Raw genomic sequence first — 20,189 nt, forward strand, 5'->3', positions numbered from 1 at the left:
GGGGTGTAACAGACTTGGATCCTGGTCCCATCTCACCTTTACTTGGGGAGTTTATGTCATTTCTTTGAGCCTCAGTGTCCTCCTCTGTAAAATGAATATTTCATTTGTATTTTGGGTTAGGAAACATCGTCGTGCTCATTGTGACCCCTTGGCTATTTCTGACTCTGCTGTGGGCTTTCCTTGCTAGGTATCTTTGGAACACTTGTAGAAAAAGAGTAGCCAGTTTTGAAGGCTGCTAAAACATGAGTCTACCACTGTAGAAAGGATTTCTCAATATTCCATAGCCTTTTACCCAGCAGGCAGCATCCTTGCAAACTGGCCAAAGTGGAGTCTGGCTTCTGGCCCCTCTGGAGTTATTCCAGTGCCCTCACTCACTGCTCATCTCTCAGGTGTCTGCAACGTGGACCATCAGAACAAGGCTGGCTACACTGCCGTGATGATCACCCCCTTGGCTTCTGCAGAGAGTGATGAAGACATGGCTGTTGTCTGGAAACTCTTAAGAGAAGGAAATGTGAACATCCAAGCAACTCAGGTAGGAGGTGTAAACATGATCTCCTCTTTAATTAACACAGAGACACCTCCCAGCTTTATTCTGCCAGTGGGTGAGAAATTCCATGCAGATTCATATAGATTTTTTTAGTCCAAGAAGTATGGGGCCTCCAGATGGCATCTACCCAAGGCTTGAACATTTGGTTTTCCTCAAGGCTCCTGAGAACCAGAGGCTAGAATAGAGATCAGTGAGCTTCCACTCTATGTCCTAGTCTGAAAATGGATAAATTCCATCTAGACTCTCCTAGAACCAAACATTCACACTGTTAGCATCTTGAGAAGGTGTTTGCTAGTTGGCTGCTTTAGGAAAGCCTCTTCAGGTGACCTACCCTGATCTATCACCCATAAACACTGGAGTAGGCAGAATGTTCTTTGGAGGTCTGATCCTCTAAAGATGTTCTCTTCTCTGTCTTCCCTTCTCTCCTCTAAGCCCTTTATCAAAGCCATGAGTTCCCAGTATGATGGAGAAGAGTGTGGATAGGCAGGGTGGACAGGAACTTCTAGTGAACGATGCCAGTACTTGTAAGAATTCCCACTTGCCAGACCTTGGCTTCAGCCCACAGTCATTGGAGCATTCCACTGATGGTTGAGCAATCCATCTGGAATGCCAGACCTCAAAACACCTTCATCTTCCTTAACTCCCTACCAACAAGTGATAGTGGCACAAATCATGCCCCATTCCCTGAAGCTGTGCTGTAGGCCAGGCTCAGAAGACCAATTGCTGTCAAAAGCCAGTTGAGTCCTAAATAAAGGTGGAGCCAGGGAGTCAGAACATGTGAGTGCCACAAATTCACTGGGGTACCTTGTGCCCCAGGGTCAGAAGGGCCCTTAAAGGTCACCTAGGTGTGCCCTCTCTTCCTTTGCAAAATCCTATCCAATCAGTCTCCAGTCTTCTTATGTATCTCTAGTGTCAGGGAGCTCACTCTCTCCCAAAGCACCCTACTTTTTATTCTGTACATTCTGATAATTTTTGTAACTTAACCAAAATCTAATACTCTGAACCCTTCAAAGGGCAATTAAGTAGGAGAAGTAGTTTGGAGTTCATTCTAAGAAAGATCTTTCAAACAGCAAAGGTACAGAAAGCAACTCAGAGGGTCGGGATGTCTCTGTTCAGCTTCTGGGTCTATCTATTTGAGAACACAGGGTAAAGGTGTGGTCTTTACATAATAGAGATTTGAGTTCACCAAAGCCTCCCATGGAATACTGGAGATTCCTCAAAGAAAGCACTTGCTTGTCTTTGAACAATATAGAAACAATTAGATTACATTTAATACTCCTTTACTCCATAGAGTATCACAGAGGTAGCCTATTAAAAACTGTTATGAGTCAGAGATTTTACCGTACTTTCAAACTGGTAAATTAGTTTGCCACAGTTACAATGGATGCTGGCAGGAGACACAAGCACCCTGTATCAGAGTCAGAGTGGTTTATTACTCACAGCAATAGCAATAACTACAGTATCAGCATTTGCACCAGTTCCCTCAGCCCCTGTTCCCCTAAGCAGTGTGAAGAGAGCCATACCACACCTGTGCATGGAGTGGGTTGCATTATAGGAGAAGAACCCTGACCTTAAGGAAACTGAGTCTTTTATAATGGGCAGTAAGCATGCCTGCCCATTGCTCTAGAGAGAGGCATTATCACTATCTGCCAAGGCTCTTCACTGTACAAATATTCTTGAGAAGACAGTCCAGAACAAAAGGACACACAGTGCTGCACTCACAAGATGTACAGGAAGGCAAGAAACTCATGGAACACAGTTTCCCCACAATATATTTAACTGCGTTCTTCCTCTCCCCCACCAAAGCTACCTGATAGGAAAGTCACTTTGCACATTTCACCTAATAGCGATTCTACTGATGGTGAGAAACAGATATTGGTAGATCACTTTCTGGTTTTCGTTTTCAATATATATTGCCCATAAACTTGCTAATTTTTCCTAATTGGCCCTCTTGCAAGACAGGATGTTTGCTAATGATGAAAATCAACCCTCTCTTTTTAGAGAGGAGAAAACTGATGCTCTAAAAGGGTAAAAGACTTATCTCAAGTCTCTAAAGGAAGGACAGGAATTCATAGCTACAGCTGTTCCCTTCAGCTGCCCCCAGTGTCTTGTATATCTGAGGAAAAGGGAAGGTCCAGGCTAAATGGGAGTGAGATGGGAGCCTGGAAGTCTCCTAGGGTTGTGCTATTTATTTCTCTTTTTATCTCCAGGGACCAAGGCAGTACTTGGCATACAGGATCACTCTGTGAAGGATCATTGAATTAAAGTGTACTGAACTGAACCAGGAAGGAAGTGGGGAAGGAAGGGGCCCCGAGTCCAGCAGAAGGGCAGAAGAGACCTGCCATCTGGCCTTAATAACATTTGGAGAGAAGAGTCTGGTTGGAGACCTAGTGGTCTGAATAGTCCAGTAAACAACCACCGCCTTAGAGCTGAGTAAAAGCAAAACATAAAGCCTACAAACTTCTCTAGAAAGAACCATTTGGGTCCCAGAGTAACAAGGAAGCAGGGACATCTACTAATATACTCCTATGTATCAAGTAAATGTGCCAAGCATTTATCAGGCATTATGTGTAATCTTTAATGATACTAATAAGCTAACACCTAGCACTCATTAACACTCAGATTTGTTCTAAGCCCTTCCCACATACTAACTCATTTAATTCTCGCAACCCTATGAGGTTAGTAATATTCTTAATCATTCCCTTTTTACTAAATCAGGAAAAGTCACAGAAGTTAACTTGCCCACATTTATATAGCTCATAAGTAGTAAAGCCAGGATTTTAAAATCCCAATCCCCCTTTCTTTTCTCTAAATCTCAGCCTTCTGGGCAAGAAAGCATAGTCCATCAGTGACTGCAAATGGGAGCTTTAATCAAGTAACACATCAGCAAATATTTCCTCAGCACTTTTTGCATGTAAGACACTGTGCTCAGAGTTGGGTGGGATCTGAAAGGAGAGAAAATACAATCTTTGCCTTGTTCTCACAACCTTACAGAGCCTGGTGTCTAGGCAGGAAGAGAAACCTGACTTGCTTAGAACCCAAGAGAACCATGAAAGGAAAATATAATAAAGTCATATGAGAGGAATGAATATATTAAGGAAAAATAGATGAGAAATGTTGGTTAGAAAAATTCTACTTCACATTACTACATTTCCATCCTGTATCTCATGTGTTTCCCAGAAAAGCACCGTGAGGTACACAGGGCAGATCACTGTATTAATTTTTAAGAAAAGAAAATTCGGGAAGACAAGTGGCATGGCCAGTGTCATGCACTAGTAAAAACCAGAACTAGAGCTTGGACTCAACTTTCTGACTCTCATTCATTGATCCATCCACTGATGATTGCAGAAATATAAGAAATCACTTTCAATATCTATAGATTAGAAATCACCACAAGGAAGTGGCGATATCTTATTGAGGCAAGAGGGCTCTGAGCATCTTTAAACTTGTAATAATTTTTAAAAGATAAGATTATAGAATATGACTGCTGAATCATTATATTGATATTTCTTTTCGTCTCCAGTGTCTTGGAGCAGCTAGAAGGAAACTGAACTACAACCCATACCAAACTTTGAAATCTGTTCTATAACTGCTTCTTAATATGTACTTTGAAATTTGATGCTTTTTTGTATGTATATTATATTTCACTATATATATATATATATTACATTTTTTTAAATATATAACATTATAAAATATGAAAATTCAAGAGCCATCAGGGCAGATCAAGGTTTCATAAAGGAAATCAGACTGTAAGACTATGGTGCTAAAGTATTCAATCCTTCATTTATTCCATCGCAGTCCCTGAGAAAGAGAAGGGTTGACAGTTTGTAATGCCAAGCAGTCCATGCTGGGCTAAATTATGTATCCCAAGCCAGGAGGAGCAAGGGAAAGCTTCAGAAAGGAGGTTGTGTTTGACTCGTTTTAGAAGAGGAGTGAAAGTTTGCCAGGCAGAGAGGGGCATGCCCCATTCCAAAGGCAGAAGAAAATTCATATCAATGGTCATTTTCTTGAGAACTATCACTCAGAGCACACCCAGGCTGGAGAAGGAGCCCTCCCCGGTTGGCGACAATCTCAGCAGATCTCTGTGGTTCTGTGTGCAGGGAGGCCAGACGGCACTGATGCTGGGGGTGAGCCACGACAGGGAGGACATGGTCCAAGCACTGCTGAGCTGCCAGGCAGATGTCAACCTGCAGGACCACGATGGAGCATCTGCCCTCATGCTGGCCTGTCACCATGGCAACGCTGACATGGTGCGGCTACTCTTGGCACACCCTGCCTGCGACAGCAGCCTGACTGACAAGGTGAGACTTACAGGCAAGGAGCAAGCTGGTATTGAACTTCCGGTCCTGAGTGGTGCCTTGCCAGCCAGCAGAATTCAAAGAACCATATGGCAGGAGCATCAGAATAACCTCGTAAGGTGTTGGGAGATTTAAATGAGATGACCCATGGCACTTGACATGTTAGCTACCATCATCTTCATCATCATCCTCATTGGTATTGGCATTGCCACCACCTTACCAGGAAGTTTATTTGAAAGGTCTGTGTCTGGCAATGCAGCTTCAGGGTGGCTTGATAAAATGGACCACTGTTGATAGAGGAGAGGCTGTAACTGATCCCTTCATCTGACTTTCCAGGAGTCCACACAAGCCAGCACTTTCTGCCCAAGCTACTGTCTCAAAGCCCATGTGCTGTTATTGCCGTGACCAGATGAGATTGATCAACAACTTATGAGGTTGATTCCTTTGCTCCTACCACTTTGTATTTGGAGAAGGAGAGGCACTGAGTGGTTGGATCACATGCCCAAGCTCACGCAGCTGGTAGAACTTGTTTTCTATCAAACTCCTAAGTCCACACTCTCAACTGCTCCATCATCCTCACTGATGCCACACTGAAGGGTCCATTTTTCTGGCTCCCCAGCTAGATCCCTAGCATTAAGTAGAGTATCTGCCACACATCAGAAGAATTAATGATTGATCAATAATTGATCCTGTTGCTTATAATTATAGTAGCTAATATTTCTAGAGTATTCACAGGGACTAAATCCTTTTTTGTGCATTACCTTACTTAATCCTCTCAATAATCCAGTGACATAGATAATGTTATCTCCATTTTTACTGATAAAGAAACAGAGCTGCTTATTTGCAGAGCAGGAATTCAAACTTAGGTCTAACCCTAGTATCCTAAATGTTGGCACTGTAACTTAATGCTTTGGCATACATTTAAAGCATTGAATAGACTTCTCTACTTTGTTGACATACACAGCCTAAAGGATTCAAAAGCTTGGGGAGGAGAAGAGAGTCTCAGCCCTGCTCAGGGACAACCTCTCTTAATCAACCACATCTGAACAAACTTGAAATTGTTCCATCAGTGGTTTTCGAGCTGCTAAGTTCCTCAAGCCATGCCCAGCAACAGACCTCACCCAGCTTTTGGGGTGTGGGTCTCCTGCACCCAGCTGTGCCCCAAAGCCATTTCTGATATAATTACAGAGCTCAGACCCTCTTGAAATTTATTTGAAAAGAGGGATGGACTGCTAGAAATAAGAGCCTTTTTTTACCAACATTAGGATAGATTGAGATATTCGAAGGGCTGTGTTAATGAGCTACTTGCTGGGATCACCCTGAAGGAAGGAGGCACCTTATAACCTGGGGGCCCAGGGTCCACTTAGGAGCAACCACTGCTGCTACCACAGGGAGACCTGAAAGGAGAAGCTCATGGGCCAGGCCTGGGGCTAGCTTTGGAAAGGTCCTGGTCAGGTGGGATTATCAGGCAGTGAGTCTGAGAGCATCTCCTGGGGACCTCTGGGGGACTATCAAAGGTAAGAGACACCTAAATGGCTGCTTTCAGGATGTGGAGGAAGAGACATGGATCAGGGGAGGCAGACTGATGCACTTTGGACAATTCAAGAATGATTGTCCAGAAAATGGACTTAAAATTATATATTCAAGTTTGTCTGGGCTCATTGACTGTGTGCCTTTAGGTAGATCACCTAACCACTCTGAACCTCGGTATTCCTCATATATAAAATGGGGATAGTAATAGACCATACCTAAATATGTAATGTTTTTAAAACTCATATCTAACATCTGGGAGGTATTTAGTTGATGGTAACTGTTACTATTACAAAAAGGTAAACAGTGATAACTAAAACAAAAAGCAATGAGCAGAAACCTACTTGGGTATTAGCAGGCAGTATCTGGAAGAAATAGGAAGAATGAAAGTCTGTGGCTAGGGGAGCCAATCAGTGGAGAGAGGCTGGCTCTCCTAAGGGAGCCATACAAGGTTTAGTCCGGTGGTTCTCAATCCAGGGCGATTTTGCTCCCTGGGGGATGGTTGGCAATGTCTAGAGACATTTTTGGCTGTCAGACCTCTGGGACAGATATTCCTGGTACTTAGTGAGTAGAAGCCAGGGATGCCGATAAACATCGTACAATGCACAGGACAGCTCCCCCACAAAAAGAATTAAGAATTATCTGGCCCCACATGCCAATAGTGATGCAGTTGGGAAACCCTAGTTTAGGAGCATCCTGAAATCCAAGAGGTTTTTAGGCATCCAGTCCCAGTCAGGTGCTGGATCAGAAAGATCCAGGCTGGCTGCAGTTGTAGGTGAGAATCTAAGCCCAGAAGGGAGGAACTGAGTGCTGAATGGGGGGCTGAGGCAGAGGGCTAGCATGGCGGAAAAGGAGGGTCATTAAGGAAAGCCCAGACAGCACAGGGGGCCCAGGTAGTGGCGTGAACTCCAGATTCCACCTGTTGCCCAATCACATGTTGCCTGCTGGGCTCAGGGTCAATTCTGGATTCAAACTGAAGTTTCCCATCTCTGGGGCTAGGAAAGCTAACGTGGGGGAACACAGTCTATACATCCACGGGTGAGCAGTTTGCAGGGTCTGTAGTGGGAGAAGGAGCCTGTTGACTGAGCCTCCTCAAGCACCAAGCTCTGTTTCAGATACTGTGTATTTAAAGGGAAAAGCTATATAATAATCACCGCATCCTTGCAATATTCACTATTTACCATGAAGGCTTAAATATTAACCTCAGGGATTACTTGGGAATGCCCTTGAAAGACAGAATACATGTCCTGAAATTGGTTCCTCTCATCCTGCTAATATTTAAAGTTCAGTATAAATGCAGAGCCCCCAGAACAGCAGGCAAAGTTCTTTCCTTAGGTTAAGAAGACAGTTCAAGGAAACCTGCTGTCCAGCCACTTTGAGGCTGCCCCATTATATTCCTATCAACTGCTTTCCCCTCAGCTGCCAAGACAGAGAGCTGGGAGAAGGGACTGAGCACTGGGCCCCAGGGCTTGTTTTGGCAGCTTCTGCAAAGCATCCATCAAATTGACAGCTCCTTGAAGGCAAAGACTGTGCCTTGCTCATCTTTGCTTGATACACAGTAGGTTCCTGATGAGTTCTTGTCAGACACCCTCCCCCAACACACACACACTCACACACACACACACAGTTGTGCCAGCTGTCTGAGCTGCCTCTGCTTTTTCAGAATTGGGGTCTTCAGGCCCTCAGAGCCACTGTGCAGTGCACACTGTGCCTGGTTTCGCTGGAGCTGCATGCTGCCAACTTCTTCCAGGGTGTTTTAATCACCTCCTGTTCACCCCAATGGTGAGGGAGGGATTCCCAAACACATGACACTGGACAAAGGTGCTCAACACACTTTATTAGTCGCATATACAAATGGAGGCTGTGTGGGGCCACGTGGGGGCTGCACTTGGGAACAGAGTGAACCACCAGAGCCTACTACAGGCAGCCTCTGTAGTATCAAGAGGATGGGGTGACCTGGTCTCCAGGGGAAGAGGTGACTCCTTGTTTGAGCAATTTTGCAGGCTAGCAGGGAACTGATACCTGCCACTTAGGGATAAGCAGGATCTGTACCTGGTTCCCCGGATAGGAAAGATTGTTAAACTGGAAGACCTTATCCACAGGAGCATAGGGAAGATGGGAACTTGCAATTAAGCCATTCAAGGCAGGACATAATGTGGGGCCTTAGTTTTAGGCCTTATGCCACCCAGGGCTCGGGCAGAGGCATTTGAGGTTTGCCCACCCATCCCCGGTGGTCTCTCTGCCACACCTCCCAAGATCGGGTCCCACTCTCAGTGTCTGCAGACTTCACAGATGCTGGCTGCCTTCTCCAGATGGGCCCTGTTAAAAGGCACATGTGCCCCCCTCCCCGGGACTGGCCCTGCGGCTCTTTCCCATAATCGTGGTAATCACACACTCCTTCATGTTTACACGGCGCTGCGGGGTTGCCGAAGCCCAGTGGGAGGGAGTGTAGAGTGAGGCAGGACAGGCCTGCCTCCACCCAGACCCTCCCCGCACGGCTTCTACAAGACTCCCCTGCTTAACCTTTCTGCTTTGTTCCAGATGTGCCGGCTCTAAGAAAATACTTGCTGGGATTGAAGTTGCTCAACTTCTTCATCAAAATGAAATGAATACCTTTATTTTAGCATCCCTTGCAGCCCCTCTTTCAAAAATGCTTCCTCGGGCACACACCAGACCAGTGGCTGGGAGGGGTCAGACTGACCTTGGAGCCCAAGATTTATCAAATAACCCCACAAATATCAAATTATAAATGGTGGTAAAAAAAAAAAATAGAGAGCGAGAGACACACAAAGCTTCTTCAGGGAAAGAATTTTGCTTATTTTGCAAAGACCACGTCACCCTTCAGAGTCCCACAAAGTGCCACTTACTACCTCTGCCTTCCTTCAGCAAGCGAGGTCCTCTCTCCTTTGAACTCCATCTTTTCCTCTCCTCCAACTTGTCTGGCTTTTTGCCATGGATTATAGTTATTCATATGTGTGTGTAATTCCAAAAGCTGCTGGATTTTAGAATCCTGGAACAAAGAGGAAAGAATGAAGAGTTTTAAGCTGGGTGTTAACACTTCCCATCCCCCCATGTGAAAAAATTATTTTCATTTTAGGAAGGTGATTCCATGTAGAGAAAATAATCAGGGGGTCTTACATGCCCCTCTCCCCTCCCAATTAAAATGTATAAATATTCCCAATACGTGGGCTAAATAAGGATCATAGATAGCCTCAGGTTTGGTTTTGCCTCCAAATGAGTTACCAGGAAAGTGTTTAGATTTCAAAATTCTGGATATGGGATCGAGCCTGCTCCTAAGAGATTGTGGCTGCCGACGTGAGCTCGGTGCCACCTGCAACGCCCCTCCTGCCTGCTGTCGTCCTAGTCCTCATCTCTAGAGAGTGGCTGCTGTTGCTGACAGCTGCTCCTTCTTTAGGCAGTGGGGCCAAGTGGGACCAGTGGCTTCCTGCGCTGCTGGGGCAGTATAAAAAACCTATGGCATTGTGCTTCGGGTGGTCAAAATGGTGCCACGAGCCACTTCTGAGAGTGGGTTCCTAAGGAAGTAACTAAAAATAAGAGCTTGCTTTTCGCACCAAGTTTATAATGGTGAAGGACTGGAAACGTGATGAGTATCCAGTAAAAGGGAAATGGTTCTGCAAACCATAGAATTTTTTGCAGCCATTAAAAAGTCATGTGCTGGGGGTGCGAGGGTAGTTCAATGGTAGAATTCTCGCCTGCCATGTGGGAGACCCAGGTTTGATTCCTGGCTCTTGCACTCCCAACAAAACACACAAACAAAAAATTCAACAAATGGTGCTGCAATAACCGGATAGTCACGTGGAAAAAAAGAATGAAATGTGACTTGTACCATACAGCATACAAAAAAAAAATCATATACTATGATGACAGTATAAGAACATGGGAAAATCTCAGCAGGTCTTAGTTAGTTTAAAATAAAAGTGGTTCAAAATTGATATATACTACCATTCCCCTATTTACAAAAAATAAAAAATAAAAATTTGCCCATGAGAAAAGACTGGAGGGAAACACACCAAAATTAACTTTCATTTAGGTCCCTGTAATGGAATAATGAAAGATTTTTTCCTTCCTCTGTAAATTTTAAAAAGAGAATTAAAAAAACCAAATGATATCTCTTTATTTCCATTGGTACAGATTTCCCAGAGTGTGTTCCATTTCCATGGAAGCCGGCACCTGTTTCCTTTAATGGCCGTTTGAATCTTCTCCTTTCCTAGGGTGTCTGGATCCATTCCCTCATGGGTGGTAATCATGTTGGAATTTTAAAGATTGGGGCCGAAGAGATTAAGTTTATTTCTCATTTTCTTTCTTCCCTGTAGGCTGGCCACACAGCTTTGTCCATCGTTCTGAAATCGCCCGCCCATGTGGAAATTGCAGGGCTTCTGAGAGCCCACGCAGAGCAGAGCAGGTCCCTGGGGCCCTAAGGGCTACGGGAAGCACTGGCAGGAGAAACAAAAGGCTCCTTCTCTGGAAGCCTCCCTTGCCCTTGGAGCGGGCAGGGGTCACAGTCAGAAGGCCACCCCCCGGGAGAGAAGAAACTATGTCAAATATGCACATGTATTCCTGTTGTATAATTCTGCTTATTAGGATGCTTTGTAGTTTTTGCCTTAGGCCAAGCCCCCAAACTACACGGGCTTCAGAACAGGGAGCAAGATATAAGGTGCACTGGGGTCCTTCAGAAATCCAAAACATCTTCAGACTTGAATTCTTCTTGGCTGTACCCTTTGTAGCACCGTGTAGCAAGTGGGCAGGCAATAGCACATTAGAAAAGCAATACTTTTTACATGGAATTTTAAAGTGCACTGTCTCTTTGGTTTTTTTAATCGATTATATACAAATATGTCCCATTGACTATGCATGACTAGAGAGGATGGGGAGGGGATTTAAGCAAACCCCTGGCAATCATTCTTGGAAGTCCCTTGGAAAACCATCATAAAGATGGGTGAAACTGAACAAGCCCTGCTTGAGGGCTTTGTTTGGATGGGGTGCATAGAGACATTTAAATCCAAACAAGGTAGGAATATCACGCAGGCGTCAGTGCTGAAGATATACTCTTGCATTTTTGAGTCATGAAGTGACTCCCATTTGTTTCAGAGAAATTGTAATTCATTGGGAAATCCGATCCGATGATGCATGCCGTAGTGTATTTAGGCAGAGTCTAATTGTATCAGCTATTCCAAACTTGGCAAAAGAAACAAATGAATCTGAGTGAGCATCCTTCTGAGGATAGGTTACTGATGTCTAGAAACCACCACATTTCCTCCATAGCTGTATCCATAGCCTCACAGTGATCCCTGGTCCTCTCCCTCATGGTCCCCGTGAGCAAACACCTGCTCCCAGATCTCCCGAGGCCCCTGACTGCAGAGCATTCCAGCCTGGGGTCCATGTGTGTATGTATGTGTGTGTCTGTCTGTCTCAAACTCAGTAGCTTACATAAGGCTCTCCGCCAATTTCTTCTTTCTTAACCTCTCTCTCTATGGTCCCCCATACATAAAAAGAAAAGATGTCAAAATTCGGTGAGCCTCACATTTGACACAAAATCAAAAGGCTGAGTTTTCACCTTGCTGATTTGCTTTGTGTCCTGGGTGAGTCATGCAACCCCCTGGACCCCAGTTTCATCATCTCTAAACACGGAAATCACCATATAACCTACCTCCTGGAGGTGTTGCACAAGGAACAGCTGATGGAAGTATTGGAATCCAATTTGTAATCCGTAAAGGATTACAGATATAGGGCAGCAAACTTCATTCTTTATGCCTCTGTGATTCATAAGAGAGACTCAAAGTCCTCGAGCAGGAACCCCGACAGGTGATAGTGCTGCTCAGAGGTGGTAAGAATGGAGCAAACAATGAGCTAAAAACACTTTAAGTGGATTTATTTTGACCTCAAATCACATTTTAAGAGCAAAAAGCCTACATTAATAAATGTACTAGCCCAGTGCTTCTCAAATGTTTATGTACATACAAATCACCTGGGGATCTCGTTGGAATGCGGGATGTCTGGGGCGGGGCCTGAGAGTCTACATTTCTAACCAGCCCCCAGAAGATGCTGCCACTGCTGCTGGGTCATGTCCAGAAACTGAGTAGCAAGACTCTGGTCTACCCTTGCAGTGGAATATTAAAAGACTATCTCTCAATGACCTGTCTCAAAGTTTCTTTGCATTTTTCTGCTGTTGTTCTGGGGAATTTGCAACGCAGGTCAGGTTTGCTGTTGTGTCTCTGCAGTAAAAGGTTCACATCCTATATTGCAAGCATAGGCCTATTCCTGGAATGGAGAGAATTTCAGAATGACTTTAGGATACACTGGGAAAGGAAAGGAGATTTAAAGGGGAGGTTGGGAGTAGAATTGTATGTTGAGATAAAGAATTTGGATCTGAGCCTATACTTTAAGGGGGAATCATAGTCTCCTTTCAGAATCTGAAACTCCCTTAAGACAAATGCAAAATTTGCATGTAATTTCCCGGATTCAGAAACCTGCAGCTAAAATCTCACTGCTATGGGTACTAGGGAGCCATTGAAGAATGTATAAGGTGGAGAGCCATATGATCAGATTAGCCCTTTAGAAGGAACAAGGAATCAACTTGGGTGAGACTGAAGAGGGAGAGGTTGGAGATAGGAGCTCAATGTACAGAAGAGTCTCCACCCCTGTCCCTTGACTGTAACAAGAGAGTGTATTCTCATCCTATTCTAGTAAATGGTATCTTCTAGAATTGTGCTCCAGGAGTTGTCATTCACAGAGAAAACAATGGTGCTCCCTGTAGTAAAGCAACAGAGTACCTGGATCTCAGTGTGGGGTAGAACAGGCGAGGAAATGGGACATACAGGTCTCACCGTTTGGAGGGCTGGCCAAGCACACAGGTGCACCGAGACGTAGGCATGATTGTTCCAGGGGGAAGGGTTTGCTCTCCAGGAGCCAATCCAGGAATCAGAGGGAGACAGTGGTCGAAGGCTAGGACTCTAAGCAAGAAGCAAGGGGAATATCAATTCAGGTCAGCAACAATCACAAAAAGCCACCAGGGTACCATATGTAGCGAGATAAGATCTGGTTTTTAAAGCACTTACAGCCCAGTGCAGGACAGACATGGGAACCAAGGGGTCAACTTGGCTAGTGCTGAGCTGCATCTTGAAGCATGAATAGGAATTCATCAAGCACAAAGGTGGGGAGAGCATTCCAGGCAGGAGGTTCAGGCAGAGAATGACAGACATGTCATCTGGAACCTGCCAGTGGTTCCTAGGGCCTAAGTTTGGGGGGTTACAATAATCTTGAGAATTATTATTTTTTATTTTAATTTTTTTGCAGTTACATTCATTCATTTACAATTTAGCCAGCAACAATAACAAAGAGCCTGGAAATTTATTTCAAGGGCCATACCATAGATAATGTAAAAACATCAGTTAGATAAATGTTACAAGTACTCCTTAAATAAAAGCTATTTTTCTAATCCAACATGCAAAAAAAGAAATAAAAGCTCACCTTGAATAACTGTAATAGTGATGATCAAATATTTTTGGAAAGAGAATATTCTACAACAATCTGTTTTGTCCCCACCAAAAACAATGAACTGAACTTTAACAAAATTTGCACTTTATTTAGATTGAAAGAAACTGTACGAAATTGATTTTTTTCACTAACCATAACAGCAATATTTTCTGCATTATTCCTAGATGAACAACAGAACACTTATTTTTGTAGGCCTTCTAGGTTTTACTTATAAATCAAGATGAGGCAGTAAAGTCATGGAAACAGACAGAAGAAAACAGCTGTCAGTATCCATGACCTCTGGTCATGAAACAGAGTTCAACAGATACCTAATAAAAAACTTGTAAAGGTGTCATCTCAACAAAGGCATATAAACAACAATCAGTTATGGAACTATGGCATTCGAGCTTTAACTGTAACTTCTTTCTTTAAGTTCATTTGATAAAGACAAAACCTACACTGAAATTCTTGGTGGGTGTGTTCAGTTTCTCTCCTTCTATGGTAGTTTCCTTAAGTGTCCATTACAAATATTTAACAACTTACTTAAAAGTCCTATTAATCAAAAGTCAGCCGTGAGCCTCATTGTAACATTTTATAAAATATATTCCTTAAATTTCCAAAATGTATGCTCAACAATAATCGTTAAAATGTTTGCAGTATAATAAAAAAAAGTATTCCTCCCATACTCCTCAAACTTTATTTCGTCAAAGTACTAATAACTGGACTGATAACCTGGCAATTGGATCCACACTGATGATAAATGGTACATGAAAAATGACTTCACTAAAGCAAGTCCAGAGTGCCACTAACAGAGATCATTAGAAATGAATAAAACGTGGCACTTTCAGGCTATCTTCTGAAAGAATAGATGGGTCTTCAAGCATGAGAGTTCAAACAGGGGCCCTTTAAGTAGGTAGATACGACTAATGTATTCAATGGGACACCTCCAAGCAAAGATACTAATGATTAAGAGGCCTACATACACCTTACAGCTTTTCCTCCAAATAAAAGAGAAAAACCTATTTTTTAAGTCTTTCGGGTATTTTCAATGGTTTCTGAATGACCTGTAAGAAGCTCTAATTTAGTGGTAGAGAGTTTTATATGTCTGTCCACCATTAAATACAGATCATGTTTTATATCAAAATGTATGTGAAGCGAAGCCAAGTTAATTGACCTTTGTCTGTCAGAGTGTTCTTCAGGTATGATTTGAGATGTTTTCATCCATTTTCGTAAGATTCATTCTCAACCTGCCTCACAGGAAGAACACATAAGACCTTCATCAATACATAAACATTAGGAAAAAATCTTGATGTCAGGCAGGTGGAGGGCTTCATGAATGGTGGGTGGAACTCTAGATCTTCCCCTCTCTGTTTCCACTTGATTCTCCAACAATGAAGCTCAGCAGAGGGTGTGTCAGGATTGGGTAAGTCACTTCTGTACATGTCATCATGGTGCTACTCTGACGTATTGAATGTGAGCTGTCCCATGACAGGGGGTACCAGAGATAAGCATTTAAGAACCTTGAGGTTCTGTTCTGAGAATATATCTTTAGGTTTCAGAAAAATATGCCCCACTTGTTGGAACACTTAGGATAAAGTGTTGGAACACTTTATAGTAACTCTCAGAAGCTAGTTGAGCTTTCAGGTCACCTTGCTGAGTCTTGTGGAATTTGCAAGAGAATTTCATTTGAATATCAAGTTTGGTTGCCAAATGTGTAGCTTTCTCAAACTAAAATTCATATTAGACTTCAATATTTTCCATCACTTCAATCAGTGATTGCAGTAGTGCAGTCAAGCTACTGGCTGCAAAGAAGACATCAGATGTTTGTCCTTGGAGATTTTTCCCAAAGGTGCTTATAAAGATAGGCCATTCTTAAGGACATCAGTAATGATGAAATAAAAATTCTCACTGCAGAGTACAAAAGCTAATCCAGCTATACACTTATTCCTAATAATAGGAATATTTGTGTCACTATTTATAACATCTAAACATAAAACAAGTGCTTGCAGGAGATCCATTAAAATTTCAAAAGAATCATGCATGCCTGTCCATTGAAAATGGCAAACTTCTTTCTGTTCCTTATTCCTTTGTTAGTTGCTCTGAGAAAGAGCAGAAATTACTTCAAGTTCTGAAAGTGGTTGCGGTGATGGATGGAAACGAAGAAACTTCCTCCGTCATTCCCAATGCAACAGCTACTCCAATAGCAGACAATGATTTTGCTGACTACATATTTAAAGCGCAGGAAGAGTCGCGTGTGTACATAGCTTGGGGATATTTCTCCAGAAGTCTAGAAGCAACAACTTTCATTTTGGGAGAAAACCCACTGGATACAATGTAAGACTGGCCACAAAAGTACTCTGTGTTTAGTCCTCACTTCTCAGTTATTATAGGTGAAATTTCCCAACTAAAACTTCTGTATCGGCTTCATAAAGCAGGAAATCAAAAATTCCTCTCTCAGGTTAAATGATCCATCAATAAATCTCACCAAGCACAAGCAGATGTCCTTCTCCTGCTATGTCTACCATACCACCAATGATAGTGGAAAAGAAGTGTGAGTCGCTCACATCCCTGAGAGTGTCTCCTGAATGCAGCTCTCGCACATCTCTAGCATCTGCTTGTGCTGTGTTTTTGAACAGTGGGTTAAACACTGTTGTCTCAAAAGTGCTTTCTCAGAACCTCTTCACCAGAATTTATTCAGCGTTCTAGCAATGCTTGAAAATTAACAGGAGTAGAGAACTTCAGCGAATTTATCAGCCTCATATCCATCCAGGGGTATGTTTTGTTTTCCACAAGAATCAAAATTTCAAATAAAGATTTTAGGTATTCTTTGTTTTCCTTCTTTTCAAGGGTTAAAGGTAAAATGCCTTCATTTGGTTCTTCTCCCTCTTCTTCTGTGTCTGGGTTCTAAGCGTTGCTGGGTATTTTTCTTTTGTTCTGTTTTGTTTTGTTTTATGCTTTTGTTCCTGTTCAGAAGTTTCATCAGTTTTGGGTGTTTTGTTTTTTTTTTTCTATTTCAGTCTCCCAATTTCATCTTCATTCAATTCTTTCATTTTCTGTGTCCACTCTGTGAATTGTTGAAATGATTGGTAAGATCAGATATTTTTGGTGTAGCATTATCTTGAAGAACTGTCCTATGAGGACTCTCCCACTGACTTCACAAGAATCTGCTTCAATTAATTTTGAGAAATAAAGTAACCCAATCATCCTTTAATTTTCTGATGCCCTGCAAAATGTAAATTTCTGCAGATCATAGAGGTCTCAAAGTGTTTGACACATAACCAATAATGTTTATTTAGCTGATTGTTTCAACTTCTAAGTCATCTCTCCTACAATCCTCCATCCATTTCTGGCATCTGGCGGGGGCCGTCCAGAGCGTGGAGTGGGCAGTTTGGACTGCGTGCCCTCCCGCGTGCAGCTGGGGACAAGCGCAGAAATTCGGCCTTATCGCTGTCGCTGGCCAGCCCAATAGTCTCTTTCCCGCCAGCTTGTTGGAGCAGAGAGGGGAACCAGGCCTACTGCCTGGTTTGGCAGAACCAACGTACCTGGGAAGAGGGGCCGAGAGCCATTGTTTTTGTTTTCGCCTTTTGGGGGCGGGGGCGGCAGGGTGCATGGTCTGGAAATTGAACTCAGGTCTCCACATGGAAGGTGAGCATTCTAGCACTGAATCATCCATGCACTTTCTTCATGAGCTTTTTAGCCATTTGTATTTACTCTTTAGAAAAATGCCTGTACATATCTTTAGTTAATTTTATAATTGGTTGTTCTCTTGTTGAAGAGTTGTATGATTTCTTTATGTGTATAGGATATCAAACCTTTATCCAATTCATGATTTCCAAATATTTTCTCCCATTAAGTTGGCTACCTCTTCAGCGCTTCAACAAAGTCTTTTGAGGTGCAGAAGCATTGATTTTGAAGAGTTCCCATTTACCTATTTTTTCTTTTGTTGCTTGTGCTTTGGGTACAAAGTTTAGGAAGCTACCTCCTATTACTAGGTCTTGAAAAAGTTTCTCTATATTTTCTTCTAAGATTTTTATGGTATTGGTTCTTGTAGTTAGATCTTTGAGTTAATTTTTGTATAGTGGGTAAGGTAAGGGTCCTCTTTCATTCTTTTGGCTATTGATTTCCAGTTCTCCCATGTCCATCTATTGAAAAGTCTGTTTTCTTCCAGTGCAGTATATTGGAGGCCTTGCCAAAGATCAGTTGATCATAGATTTGGTGATCTTTTTCTGCACTCTCAATTCAATTCCATTGGCCAGTACTCTTACCTATGTGCCAGTATCATGCTGTTTTGGCCACTGTGGCTTTATAATAAGCATTATAATCAGGAAATGTTAATCCTCTTACTTTGCTCTTTTTAAGGATATTTTTAGCTATTCAAGGTCTCTTTCCCTTCCAAATGAATTTGATAACTAGCTTTTCCAGGTCTTCAAAGTAGGTTGTTGGAATTTTGATTGGTATTGCATTGAATCTGTAGATCAATATGGATAGAATTGACATCTTAACTACATTTAACCTTTCTATCCATGAGCAAGGAGTGGCTTTCCACCTTTTTAGCTCTCCTTTGATTTCTTTTAGCAGTGTTATGCAGTTTTCAGTGTATGGGTCCTTTACATCCCTAGTTAAGTTTATTCCTAAATACTTGATTCTTTTAGTTGCTATTTTGAATGCAATTTTTTCCCTAATTGTCTCTTCAGTTAGGTCATTTCTTATGTAAAGGAACATTACTGGTTTTTGCACATTAATCTTACATCCTGCCATTATGCTGAATTTGTTTTATTAGCTCAAAAAGGGTTATTGTAGATTTTTCAGGGGTTTCCAAATATAGTATCATGTCATCTGCAAATAGTGAAAGTTTTCCTTCTTCCTTTCTGATTTGGATATCTTCTAATTCTTTTTCCTGCCTGATTGCTCTAGCTAGAACTTCTAGTACAATGTTGAATAATAGTGGTGACAGAGGGCATCATTATCTTGTTTCCAATCTTATGGAGAAGGCTTTCAGTATTTCACCATTGAGTACAATGCTGGCTAGGGGTTATTCATATATGCCCTTTATGATATTGAGGAAGTTTCCTTTGATTCCTACTTTTTGAAGTATTTTTATCAAAAAAGGATGTTGAATTTTGTCTAATGCGTTTTCAGCATCAATCGAGATGATCAATGTAATATTATACACCATGACCAAATGGGATTTATACCAGGAATGCAAGAGTGGTTCAACACAAGAAAATCAATCAATGCAATACAGCACATTAACAAATCTAAAGGGATTGATTGATTCTCTTGTGTTGAACACCCTTGCATTCCTGGTACAAATCCCACTTGTTTGTGGTGTGTAATTCTTTTAATGTGCCATTGGATTAAATTTGCTAGTATTTTCTTGAGAATTTTTGCATCTATACTCATTAGGGAGATTGGCTTATAGTTTTTCTTTGTTATAGCATCTTTTACCCAGTTTTGAAATTAAAGTGATGTTACCTTCAGAAAATGAAGGCCTTCAGAAACTGAAGAGCTTCTTCCTCAGTTTTTTTTTATTGCTACTAGTTCTTTTTGGCATCTTTTATAATATTCCCCTATGAAGCCATTTGGCCCTGGGCTTTTCTTTGTAGGAAGTTTTTTGATGACTTGTTGAATCTGCTTACTTGTGATTGGTTTGTTAAGATCTTCTATTTCTTCTTGAGTTAGTATAGCTTCTTCATGTGGTTCTAGGAATTTGTCCATTTCATTTAAGCTGTCTAGTTTGTTGGGATACAGTTTCTCATAGTATCCTCTTATGATTTTTTTATTTCTTCAGGGTCTGTGGTAATGACCCCTTCCCCCCCCCCCCACTCGTTTCTGATTTATTTGCATCCTTTCTCTTTTTTTCTTTGTCAGACTAGCTAGGGGTCCATCGGTTTCATTGATTTTATCAAAGAACCAACTTCCGGTTTTATTGGTTCTTTCTGTTGTTCTTTTGTTCGTCCATTCATTTAATTCTGCTTTAACTTTTGTTTTTTCTTTTCTTCTATTTGCTTTGGAGTTGGTTTGCTGTTCTTTCTCTAGTTTGTCCAGATGAGCAATTAAGTCCTTGATTTTTGCTCTTTCTTCTTTTTTTTAATATAGGCATTTAAGGCAATAAATTTCCCTCTCAGCACTGCCTTTGCTGCATCTCATAAGTTCTAATATGTTGTATTCTCATTTTAATTAGTCTCCAAATAGTTACCAATTTCTCTAGCAATTTCTTCTTTGAACCACTGGTTGTTTAAGAGTGCGTCATTTATATATTTGTGAAAGTTCTGTTTCTTTGGTAGTTGTTGATTTCCAGCTTTAATCCATTGTAT

The 20,189-nt window shown here is 42.0% G+C and overlaps 1 protein-coding gene and 1 long non-coding RNA gene across 5 annotated transcripts in view; one reads left to right on the forward strand and one right to left on the reverse strand.

Annotated features, from left to right (window-relative positions):
• LOC143674136 (uncharacterized) overlaps positions 1 to 9,378 on the reverse strand; it is a 37,793-nt gene extending 28,415 nt beyond the window's left edge. The window contains exon 1 of the long non-coding RNA XR_013170880.1: positions 9,246 to 9,378. This is a non-coding gene — a long non-coding RNA (uncharacterized LOC143674136). The remainder of the gene's footprint in view (positions 1 to 9,245) is intronic.
• KANK4 (KN motif and ankyrin repeat domains 4) overlaps positions 1 to 12,516 on the forward strand; it is a 78,113-nt gene extending 65,597 nt beyond the window's left edge. For all 4 annotated transcript variants that reach the window (XM_077149455.1, XM_077149456.1, XM_077149454.1 and 1 more), the window contains 3 exons: positions 390 to 532; positions 4,651 to 4,851; positions 10,713 to 12,516. In XM_077149455.1, the coding sequence (XP_077005570.1) occupies positions 390 to 532; positions 4,651 to 4,851; positions 10,713 to 10,817 (449 nt within the window). In that variant the 3' untranslated portion in view covers positions 10,818 to 12,516. The remainder of the gene's footprint in view (positions 1 to 389; positions 533 to 4,650; positions 4,852 to 10,712) is intronic.
• Positions 12,517 to 20,189: the final 7,673 nt, after the last annotated feature.

Source organism: Tamandua tetradactyla, chromosome 2 (assembly GCF_023851605.1).
Source record: "Tamandua tetradactyla isolate mTamTet1 chromosome 2, mTamTet1.pri, whole genome shotgun sequence".
NCBI lineage: Eukaryota > Metazoa > Chordata > Mammalia > Pilosa > Myrmecophagidae > Tamandua > Tamandua tetradactyla.